Below are 11,850 nucleotides of genomic sequence, written 5' to 3'. Positions count from 1 at the left end.
CAGAACGTATGGAGTTACTCGGTCATTCAGGTCACGTATGTCCAAAGTGGTGTGTGAGAACACAAGAAAAGAACAAAACTAGTATTTACATTGCCAGTAGTTTCTGTTTCACATGTGGCTCCATCTGTGAACTCCACCCTGACTTTAGCTGGTCTGGTCATGAAGCATTACTCATTCACCTATGTACATGCAAAGTACAGTAAATAAATCTGAATGGAACAGTTGTGCTACACCTCCAGTCTAGGAGGATTCCCCCTAGCCTGGGAATTGGTGAAGCCTGATGAAGTCTTAGAGGAAACATTACATCATCATCTCGTGCAGGGTGCTTCATCTGTTTCTTTGTTTCCAAACTTGTTACACAGGATATTGTAATAATGGCCTTTTATGTGCGGGGGAGCCTTTCTGTTTAGATTGCAGCATTTCTGCCTTAGTGAAAAGTTATTAAGTACATTTACTCAAGTATAATTTTGAGTGTTTTGATTTTCTGCTACCTCATCCTTCAGCTTAGCTACATTTTACAGGCAAATTGTAGTTTTTACTGCATTACAATCATTTTAGTTACTTTTCAGAATCTGATGAATAAAACAAAATACAGTATAATCAGAAGAGTTTGATCTCGCCAGAAAATACATACTGCGTAAACTTTAATTGCATTTTGATGCCAATACTTTTACTTAAGTAGCAATTTAAATGCAGGAGTTTTACTTGTAAAGTACTGTTAATTCGACTTGAGGAAAGAATATAAGTACTTCTTCCACCACTGCATTTCTGACCAGGATGACACAGTAACAAGTTATAACACAGTTTCTTTGCATACTTAAAATATTTTTGATTAGCTCTCGGAGCACTTTGTTTCCTCACTCTTGATATTATGATGGTAAAACCTTTTGTTGAAACCAGAGTGGCTCTTTTTCATGTATTAATACCCTCTGTGACAAAAATACTGCCCAAGTAATAAAAATGAATACATCCATCATGATTTCTTGCAGGCATGCTGGTGTTGTGGAGGCTTCTGTATGTGGCTACTTCAAACATACTGATGACCTCAAGAATTATGCAGTGTACCTGAGCCACGATCTCAACATGCTGCGGCTCATAGAGGCGTTTTCAGAGAGCGCCCCTCAACTTGTCCTCATGCTCACCATTGTCCTGCAGCGGGGCGAGCTCAACCCTGTCACAGGTGTAGTACTTTACTGTGGATCACCACATGTGACAGCTGAAGTAATGCATGACTTTAGGGTTCAAGGATGGCCAAATAGTTTTGTCAGGTTGGCCCACATGTGCCTGCCACTGCTCTCAACTGTGCCATCACAGCACAACTAGGTGATTTCTTTGCCTCATCTACAAGCCGTCAAGTGCAATGGTTCATCAAAAGTATGAGTGCAGATTTTTTTTATCACACTCAAAAACATTCTGTGCATGAAAAAGGTACCCTAAATGTTTAATGCACTGAGGAAGCAGACCTTCATTAGATTTCTACATGAAGCTAAAAGAAGTGGTTGACAACTATTTTGATAGTTGTTTGTCATTTTTTAAGCAAAAATAGTGACAGAATTCCAAACATTCTCTGATTCCAGTTTGCTAAATGTGAGAATTTGCTGCTCTTCTTGGTCTTGTATTACTGAAACCTGAATATTTTGGTGTTTTGGACTATTGGTCAAACAAAACAAGACATTTTAAGGTGTCCTCTTTGCCCCTATGAAGGTGTAATGGGCTTTTATTTTATTAGCTATAGCCTAAATAATAATCAAAAATTAAGATTAATAAAATGAAAGTCAGGTGGATTTACAGTTTGCCATTTCAGTCATGTTTAAACTTCTCCAAACATCACCTCTTCTCCTCCTCAGTGTTGAAGGCAGTTGCGTCGGCCTCAGCCATCGCCTTCAGTGTGACCATGTACCACCGCTCCTTGCGCTCCTTCCTACTCGACAAGGAAAAGCAGCCACTGCTTTCCTCTGTGGTCTACTTCTTCTGGAACCAGCTCCTCATCATGTCTCGCCTCACCGCCCTCGCCCTTTTCACCTCCGTGCTGCCCTGCTTCATCCCGACCCACTTCATTTGCTCTTGGATGGTTCTGTTCTTCTTTGCCTGGCGTTCTAAGACAGATTTAATGGATAGCGCTGTTGGAGAATGGCTTTACCGGGCTACTGTAGGTCTCATTTGGTATTTCAGCTGGTTTAACGTGGTCGAGGGCAGGACGAGATACACGACTCTGCTCTACCACGGGTACATCCTGGTTGACATGTCCATTCTCTGCAGCTTGTGGTGCTGGAAGATCATCACAGAACCACCTTCTTATTTGGAAATACAACCCTTGTATGCTGTAATCACGGCTGTTGGTGTTGTTGCAGTTTACATTATTGGTCTCTTAGTTAAAACAATATATTATAAATGTTTCCATCCAAACCTTGGCAAAGAAAAGCTGAAAGGAGACGTCACTGAACAGTCCCGAACTGAACCGTGGCCGTCTACGAACAAACTTCATCTGTGTACTGTAGATGGTAATCAGGATAAATTCCTGAACGGCGAGATGGAGACAGATGTTACAGATCGCATGTGGCCCAGCCCATCAGAGGACATTGAAAGAGCCCTTCCTCCACTGGAACGCAGCACTGAATGCTACAATAAAAGAATGAGGAAGCTGGCGGCGAACTTCTACTCCTGACCTGCATCACTTGACATCCACAGGCCGTGGAGGTTAGAAAGAGACTGAGTCATGCAGATGTCACTCTGCTTCTTAATCAAGATCATGGGGCTGTGTGGGATGGAGGACTATGACCTGCTCCGTGATGAATCTCACAGCACACCACTGGAGTTCAATTGGAAATTGTTCCTCAGCACTTTCTGAATGGTGCTTTACCTTGTGAAGGTAAAAAAACAGTACTTACATCGATGTTATTCAAGTGTCAGAGATGGGAAATGAAATCCATCATCCATCTGTGCAAAAATGTAGCAAAATCTAAGGGACTGTAAGAAAATTATTGCAGGTGGGCGACAAGGCCAAAAAAGGGAAAAAAAAAAATCTGTAAACCCTCACCTTGATTTAGAGAAATAAAACACCCTCAGCACTTATCTCAAAATAATAGTGTACAATTGTTATAACATGGCTGAAGAATTTACAATTTTAGATTTAGTATGCTGATGGATTTTTTCACAATATCCAGTAAATTACACTGTAGAAAATGAGGCAAACAGATTTCAGCCAATCAATTCAGAAACAAGACTAACTGAACATTTCTTACCTTTGTCAGACATGCACCTCTTTATGTTAATCTGATGGCATGTTGGTCACATGTCTGAACAAGAGCCTTCAATCTCTTTTACATTAACGTAACAATTACTGTCATGGACCTAGTGGCAGTTCTGTGAAAGTATTATCTCCAGCTGCATCTCTTATACACAAAATAAGTTCCAAAGGTCCAAAAAATGTTTTGCAAAGTGATCTAATGAGGATCACTGTTGGATATTATAAATAGAACAGGCTACAGATATTGGATGGATGAAGCCAGCAATGCTACATATTCTATGACTGAAAAGGGCACCTGCACAGGCAGCAGCTTCAAGTGATGATGGGAATCAAATCTAAATGTGGGATGAGACTAAAATACTCCCCGCCTGCTCATCCTGTCACTCCTTTAGCAAAAAAAAAAAAAAAAAATGATGCAAAACCCTGCTTTTTTTCACCTTGTTCTCCCACATAATGTTCATACAGTCCCTAATCAAGGCTGAGGCTCCATCAATCACAGGAAGTTGAGTGTTTTCAGTATTAAATTTCTTTGTTACTGTGTCGTCTGCGGCTTAGCAAAGAAGCACTGTCCAGGTATTGGCTTCGGATAAAATGAAGAAGTAATTTCAGTTCATTAGGAAGGGATCTCTGTGCTTTATGGGTGCGAATCACAGCAGCTCACGGACAAAGTATTCTAACAGACAAACCTCATGGTTCTTCCAGCAAAACGTTTGCTGTCAAGCACTTCACTAAATTTGAAGTATTTAAAGATATTTCTGTTTACATCAGTAATTTTTATGTAATAATAAACAGCTTGAGTCTGTAAATTTATTTACATTGTACCAAGTGTTTTTAGGTACACAGGACCACCTTACAGGACTGTGTCAGGGTCCCAAACAGCTACTGTGGTGAAAATAGTGATTACCGTCATTAAATTAGCATCAATTATTATTATAATGTTCAGTTAACAGGATCACATTTTCTACAAGGGCCCATGTAGCCTCACAGGTCTCATTGAAAATGAGATGAAATACATAAAACTGTATAAACACAAACAGCATTTCAAAAATAACAGTATTTGGCATTGGAAAAGAAAGCAAACGGCTAAGTTTTATGACAGCCATGTTATACTTCAAAACAGGCATGACATGCAGATAAAGTAAAGAAATAAAGAGGAAACACATTCAAAGAACAGAAGAGATGCAGAAATTGCATATGGTCTGAGTTGCCTCAAATATTTCAGGACTGACAAGCTTCACTTAGGTAGGACAATACTGAACAATCAAACAGTAACCTGATCTGCACTGAAAACACCATTTGTCAAGAGATCGTGATTGTCTAAGCAATGCAGAGTGTTTCCCAACAACAAAATAGGCGCAGTCTCTTTAGAAGAGGACAAAAGCAAAACAGAAGCAGACCTGATTGTTGAGAAGAGAGATTTTCACTTGTAGAATGATGAGAAACTATTAAAAAAAAAAAAGTACTGTCACTCCAAACTGGGATATCTACAGTATTCTGGAAAAACATTTTGGGAACTGTACTTGCAGCAGAGTGACTGTTCTCTTATTTCATCTAAAGCCCTTCACTCGCATGGTTTTCTCTGAACAACCAACAGCAACACCCTTCCCAAAACAGATGCAGTTTTCCAGGAGAGCTTTCAAACACAGCGCTGAAAAGGGCACTTGAATCAAAACCTAGCTTAACACAAAATCTCAACGGCACTTAAACGTAGCTTTAAAGGTAACGTAACACTTTGGATAATATAACAATGTAGTGATAAATGCATCAAACAAATCCATTTGAGATTATGCACACAGATTATGGTTAAAGGCACGATTTAAATATGCACTGTCACTCAAGACGCAAATTACTGAGAAATACACATTCTTAACTGTCAAGCTGCAAGTGTGTGAATATAACATTTTCAGGCTCAGTATTGTTCAGTCATAATCTCATACAGACCCCCTGTTCCCTCACTAACCACGACAAGCAAATGGAAAAAGAGTAGAGTAGAAATGTATTGCACACTCAACGTCCTTTGTTTTCCGCTCCAGGTTGTGGGTTGATACAAAGTCTACGCTGTCCAAGTCATTCTCAGGTTGTCTGATAGAACCAACAGGCCCAAAGTTTTAGATAAAGCTGAAACGATCAGCTGATTAATTGAAGATTATTTTTGATAAACCAATAACTGGTTCTATTTTTTTTCTTGTTTTTTTTTTTTTTTTTAAAGAAAAGGCTGTAAAATGAATGTGAATGTGAATATTTGACAGTAAACTGAATGTCTGTATTTTGAACTGCTGGTCAGACATAAGCTATGTAAACATAAGTTAGGCTACTGTGATGTTTTCATACATTTTACATTTTATAGATGAATTTACATGGAAGGCAGAACCTCCCAATTTCTAAGACATCTTCAAAATGTCTGTTTTGACTAACCAGAGTCCACAATGTAAAGATATTCAGTTCACAAATAATTCTTCCATGTATCAAGTAGGAAACCAGTACATTTTTGGTATGTTTGCAAGTGACTGATTGCTATAGCTCTAGACAAAATGACTAATCAAATAACTGAGAAACCAGCAGAATAATTATTAAAAATAACCTCTAGCTGCAGCCATACTTTTAGCTCAGTGACATTCAACAACTGAGAAAACGGGCTGAGTTGTCTTTGGGAACTAAAGTATGCAACTTCCTTTTGCAAAGCATTTCTGATTGTGTAGCCACATATTGGTTATGAAAGATAATTCAACAGCAGTCTAACTCTGTCACACAGACCAAAACTGTGCTACTGAATTGTCCAGCAAACCACTGACAGAGCAGAAACTAACTGTCTAAGCCTCCTATGTGTATCCAAGCTGAGAGTTAAACAAACACCACCCCTCCTACACAGAACCAAGACACTCACAATGCGACCGTATTGACTGCCAGTGCTGCTCTCAGGTGCTGCTGTTGGTTCAGAAATCACGCCTAAACCTCAGCATTCAGTTCATGCTGGAGACATACAGGGCATCTGACTCCTGACTAAAACTACCATGACTTATCATGTTGCCCTCCAAATGCAGAACAAATTTTAACCGAATTTCCCGAAAATATGAAAAAGAAAATGCAAATCAATGTGCATTTCCATCCACAACAGTTAATGCTAATATTAGGAGTTGAGCACGTCGCATCGTTCCATATCAGGTATGATAAAAGACAATCATTTAGTTTTTCAGTGGCTCTCCAACAACAACAACAACAACAACAACACATCAAGCAGAGGCTCTGTGCCCGCCAGACCCAACCAGAAATCAGTCCATGGGTGCTCACATTTTCCTGCATCTTCCTGAAAAACACTGAACCTTCAAAAAAAAAAAAAAAAAAAAAAAAAAAAGAAATGGATCAGGTAATGTTTGCAGGGTCACATTATCCTTATTCACACCTTTAAAGAACGTAAATTCAAGGAGCACTCCAACAAATCCCACTGTTTTAAATACAATCCAGACAATCACTAGAACACTTGTCAAAGCTTTTCTTCTTTTTGATGCAAGTTTCAAGGACACTTAGGACTGTGCTCTGTGGAGCCAGAAGGACAGGATGCGTCAAAATACAAACGGCATTGATTATCGTCGCTGTCCCGTGAAAACCATGCATCTTCATTACATCATGAATTAAGAAAAACTACTGTTTTCAGTTTTGTGCGGGAGCAGAGTTCAGGTAGTAGTTTATGTAGCTGGAGAGGGGGGAGCATCTTCTTTAAAAGAAACTGGGGATGCTAGTTACAAATAGAAAATAATACTGAATCTTAGGAAAACTGAATTTTACAATGCAGTGTCACTTCAAAGTCAGTTTGATGGACATTGTGTGTAAAGTTCCTGTTACTATGAACCAGTGAACTACCTGGATTTTTTTACACTATGATGTAGTGCATACTGTCTAGAATTAGTATGCACAAAGGATTTGGGAAAACAGGTAAGGTTTTCATTAGACTGTGACATTATGCACAATAACCTGTGCACTGCCTTACAAATACTACTGGGGCAGGAAATGTACATAACTGTGCAAAGGTTTCAGGAATTTTAGGGAGGTGTCGACATTGTACCAAACTCATTCTGTGGCAGGACAATGAAACCAAACATCCAGCCAGCACCACAAGGAACCAAGCTCAGACAGGAAGAACCTGCAGATGGTCTGGTCAACATCACAGAGTCAGTCCGGGATCACATGAAGAGGCAAAACACAGAGATGGCCAAAAGCCACAGAAGAACTGTGGCAGGCTCTCCCAGATGCTGGAACTACCTACCTGACAAGTACATTAAGATACTTTGTGCAAGTTTCTCTGGAAGAACCAGTGCTGTTTTAAAGTTGGGCCCCTGTTTACTGCACTCTGACTCTAATTAATAAAAGGTACTCAGGGTATTGTTTTTAAAAGAACACTTACTTTACTTTTAGGGCCTAAAACCTTTGCACAGAAAAGTCTCTCTCCTGTCAAACTCTCCAGTCGTTGCTGAAACTAATTTCATTTGTCTTTATCGCATGTTTTCCTGCTTACTACTGTCTGTATCACCGTTAATTCAGGTTAATCTGGAAGCATGTGTTTGACAGAAGCCTCTGATTCTCAGCACAAGCGTTCTGACCACAGACACACACACACCTGCTGTTGCAGCACAGTGGAGAGGTCGGGGCAGCTGACTGATGGTGTGGTTTGGTCAGGAGGGGAGATCATGATCAAGTTATTTGACCCCTTCCAGTACCTTGTGTTAAATAGTGGACTAGCTACATGGGAGGTAAATAAAGAATTTAAAATAGGATAATTTAATACATAATGGCTGTCAGTAACTTGATTTACAATGAGACTGCTTTTAAGTCTTTGAATGAGTGCAAAACAACCCAGAAAGATTTTTTTTCAAATTTGCTTTGTTATTTTCAGTTATTCAGATTCTAAACAAAAAGCTAGAACACCACCAAAAGAGAATGCTAATAAAGAGCTATGACCCTTTGGTTGTTCAGATCCAGAAAGAGAAATAAAAATTAGGAGGATAGTGTTCGTGCAGGAAACTAGAAATAAAGAATGAGATAAAGGCCAAAGTCCGAGGAGGAGGAGAAATGGTCTTCACTTCTGTGTCCAAATCAGTGCCAGTTTCAGCCATGTCTAGTTTAGCTGCCGTAGAGTGCTGGGTGTGAGGAACCTTGATTCAGCCGGCTGCTGTGTCCAGTACTTTCTCACACTCAGCTCTGACCCAAAGTCCCCCTCAGTACATTACCATCCAGTTCACACGGCGAGTCATTAGTCGTCAGTGAGGGTAAATAGGTTTCTAATATACGAGTGTGTATCACTAGGGTCGTGGAGGCCAACAGGATGACGACTACATTTTCCCTTTCGTGTGTGACATTCTACACCATCTCCTTTACAAGAAGTCCAGCTCCAGCGCTTGGTGCAGGGACATGAGGTCGCCATGAGCGGAGATCCGCCAGAAAGGCATATTGTGCTGCACACGGAGACAGCCACAACCAAATATTTAGTAACATCACACATAGCAACACTGCATAAACAAATACTCATTAGTGTACAGCAAACAAAAGCAAATGCGGTAGTTCTCACAGGCAAAATATCAGTTGTGATCGCTGCAGCATGGCAGGCCAGATCCTGCCTCATCACTAATAGTCCCACAATGTCATGCGACTGGTTGCAGGCAGCTGAGCTTATTTTATAAACTAGTTTACATGCTTACTTCTTGATTGAAGAAATATTTAAGTAGTGAGAGCTACTCGTCTGGGTTGGACACTTTAAAACGAAAACCCAGAGTCACAGCAACTGTACTTAGATTTTCCTGCAGTGTAGAATGTGATAAAATTCTGAGGACACCGCCTTTTCTAGTTCTACGGACTAACACAACAAACAAGGCAGATAGTCCTCATCTGGGACACCACGCTTGGGCACCACACAGATTGCCTAACATACCTGTTTTGCTGCAAACTCCTCATCTCGTCCATCACCTATAACCACGTAAGTAACTTTCTTCCCAAAGCGAGAGATGATCCTCTCAAAGCAACTCTCTTTTCCTGCATCAAAAATGGAAAATGTAAAGCTTACCGAATTTCACAGTACAACTTCTTGCTGCACACAGAGTTATATAGCACAAATATTTAAATCAGCATTTTAAAAACATTTACTGCTCATGTTCTTGGTATTTTCACATGTACCTATTTTGGTGGCGCTGTAGATGTTCTCAATAGGGAAGACGTCTCCCAGACCATAGAGCAGCACTTTGGCCAGAGCTGGAACCAGCTGAGTGGTGGTGACCAACACATTCATACACTTCCCCCTGTGTATCACTAGGGTCGTGGAGGCCAACAGGATGACGACTACATTTTCCCTTTCGTGTGTGACATTCTACACCATCTCCTTTACAAGAAGTCCAGCTCCAGCGCTTGGTGCAGGGACATGAGGTCGCCATGAGCGGAGATCCGCCAGAAAGGCATATTGTGCTGCACACGGAGACAGCCACAACCAAATATTTAGTAACATCACACATAGCAACACTGCATAAACAAATACTCATTAGTGTACAGCAAACAAAAGCAAATGCGGTAGTTCTCACAGGCAAAATATCAGTTGTGATCGCTGCAGCATGGCAGGCCAGATCCTGCCTCATCACTAATAGTCCCACAATGTCATGCGACTGGTTGCAGGCAGCTGAGCTTATTTTATAAACTAGTTTACATGCTTACTTCTTGATTGAAGAAATATTTAAGTAGTGAGAGCTACTCGTCTGGGTTGGACACTTTAAAACGAAAACCCAGAGTCACAGCAACTGTACTTAGATTTTCCTGCAGTGTAGAATGTGATAAAATTCTGAGGACACCGCCTTTTCTAGTTCTACGGACTAACACAACAAACAAGGCAGATAGTCCTCATCTGGGACACCACGCTTGGGCACCACACAGATCGCCTAACATACCTGTTTTGCTGCAAACTCCTCATCTCGTCCATCACCTATAACCACGTAAGTAACTTTCTTCCCAAAGCGAGAGATGATCCTCTCAAAGCAACTCTCTTTTCCTGCATCAAAAATGGAAAATGTAAAGCTTACCGAATTTCACAGTACAACTTCTTGCTGCACACAGAGTTACATAGCACAAATATTTAAATCAGCATTTTAAAAACATTTACTGCTCATGTTCTTGGTATTTTCACATGTACCTATTTTGGTGGCGCTGTAGATGTTCTCAATAGGGAAGACGTCTCCCAGACCATAGAGCAGCACTTTGGCCAGAGCTGGAACCAGCTGAGTGGTGGTGACCAACACATTCATACACTTCCCCCTGTTGGTGGGTATAAAACACACACACACACGCGCGCGCGCTTATATGCATGCATAAATGGTTTTAAAAGATGAAAACACAAAGCTTTATTTAAATAAGACCTTAGTCTACATATTCACAGTGCCCAGAGTAGTGTGTGTAAACAATGCAACACATACCGGTAATGTCAGCCGGTGTGATGCAAACAGTGTGAGCTTAAAAAACTGCTTAACAAAACCAAAAACAGCAACACCTGTGCTCCACTCTAACCTGGACTGGATGAGCAGCAGAGACTTGAGTGCAGTGCTGAGCCAGGCGTCTGTCACATTCTCTATCTCTGACTGAAGCTGTAGAAGCAGCTCCCTCTTCATTGGACTCAACAGACCTGAAGACAACAACATGCAATTATGCACAAGCCTTGTACACAACCTCTATTCTACCAGTTTCACTATCACTATATCAGGAACCAAAGGTGAATGTAATATTCACATTTTACGGTTTCCAAATGTCTGAAATGACACACCTTCTAAAATGCTTTACAATTGGTTGTGCCATCCAAAAATATAATTCCACAGACTGACATTTAAAAAGACAAAAAGCAGAAGACACACAAACAGACAGCTTTGTTTATTTTGGCTGCTTGGCTGAAACATTACCTTGTTTGTTTGACATGGCTGGGAAAATAGGTCAAATTCACATGGTGTTTGTTTCCTTTTGCCTTTTGGATATTGAAAAAATTTAGCTAATTTTACTGAGCAAATACAATGCAGATGCTGTGTGTCAAGCCACTTATCTGCTCTTTGTCTGAGTGAGGACAAATCCTGGGTGAGGATACAGGGAGGTAGAGCTGCCCCCTAATAGTCCAATAATATAGTCACTAGTTGAGAGACCTGTCAGTCAACTGAGACTCTTCTAGCTGAGCCTTTATTTTCATTATATTTTATTTTTGACAGCCAGTGTGTAAAGTGCACTGAGACATGTGTTGCTCTGAATTGAATTGAACTGTCATACACATCCCCTCCTTGAACCGCCACCTTATTGTGGTGGAGGGGTTTGAGTACCCGAGTGATCCTAGGAGCTATGTTGTTGGGGGCTATATGTCCCTGGTAGGGTCTCCCAAGGCAAACAGGTCCTGGGTGACGGGTCAGACTAAGAGCAGTTCAAAAGCCCTTTATGAATAGATTAAAATCAAGGACCGTGACGTCGCCCGGCATGGCGCAGCCGGGGCCCCACCCTGGAGCCAGGCCCGTGGTTGGGGCTCAAATGCGAGCGCCTGGTGGCCAGGCCTCCCCTCACGGGGCCCGGCCTGGCTTAGCCCGAACGAGCCACGTGGGGACCTC

At 41.0% G+C, this 11,850-nt stretch overlaps 2 protein-coding genes across 2 annotated transcripts in view; both read right to left on the bottom strand.

Moving 5' to 3' along the window:
* Positions 1-2,178: 2,178 nt before the first annotated feature.
* Positions 2,179-9,535, bottom strand: LOC109958646 (eyes absent homolog 3-like). The gene is made up of 4 exons (XM_020597483.1): positions 9,410-9,535; positions 9,168-9,268; positions 2,408-2,518; positions 2,179-2,268 (listed from the first exon to the last, which is right to left on the bottom strand). The coding sequence occupies exons 1-4, from the start codon at positions 9,519-9,521 to the stop codon at positions 2,218-2,220; spliced, it is 375 nt and encodes a 124-aa protein (XP_020453139.1). The 5' UTR covers positions 9,522-9,535; the 3' UTR covers positions 2,179-2,217.
* An 11-nt stretch (positions 9,536-9,546) lies between these two features.
* The window catches only part of eya3 (EYA transcriptional coactivator and phosphatase 3), a 13,228-nt gene continuing 10,924 nt past the window's right edge, over positions 9,547-11,850 (bottom strand). The window contains exons 16-19 of the mRNA XM_020597485.1: positions 10,781-10,895; positions 10,410-10,531; positions 10,168-10,268; positions 9,547-9,694 (exon numbers count right to left, since the gene is read on the bottom strand). Of these exons, the coding sequence (XP_020453141.1) occupies positions 9,614-9,694; positions 10,168-10,268; positions 10,410-10,531; positions 10,781-10,895 (419 nt within the window). The 3' untranslated portion in view covers positions 9,547-9,613. The remainder of the gene's footprint in view (positions 9,695-10,167; positions 10,269-10,409; positions 10,532-10,780; positions 10,896-11,850) is intronic.

This window comes from Monopterus albus, unplaced genomic scaffold (assembly GCF_001952655.1).
Source record: "Monopterus albus unplaced genomic scaffold, M_albus_1.0 scaffold34.1, whole genome shotgun sequence".
NCBI classification, from domain to species: domain Eukaryota; kingdom Metazoa; phylum Chordata; class Actinopteri; order Synbranchiformes; family Synbranchidae; genus Monopterus; species Monopterus albus.
This window is presented reverse-complemented; position numbering and strand designations above follow the sequence as displayed.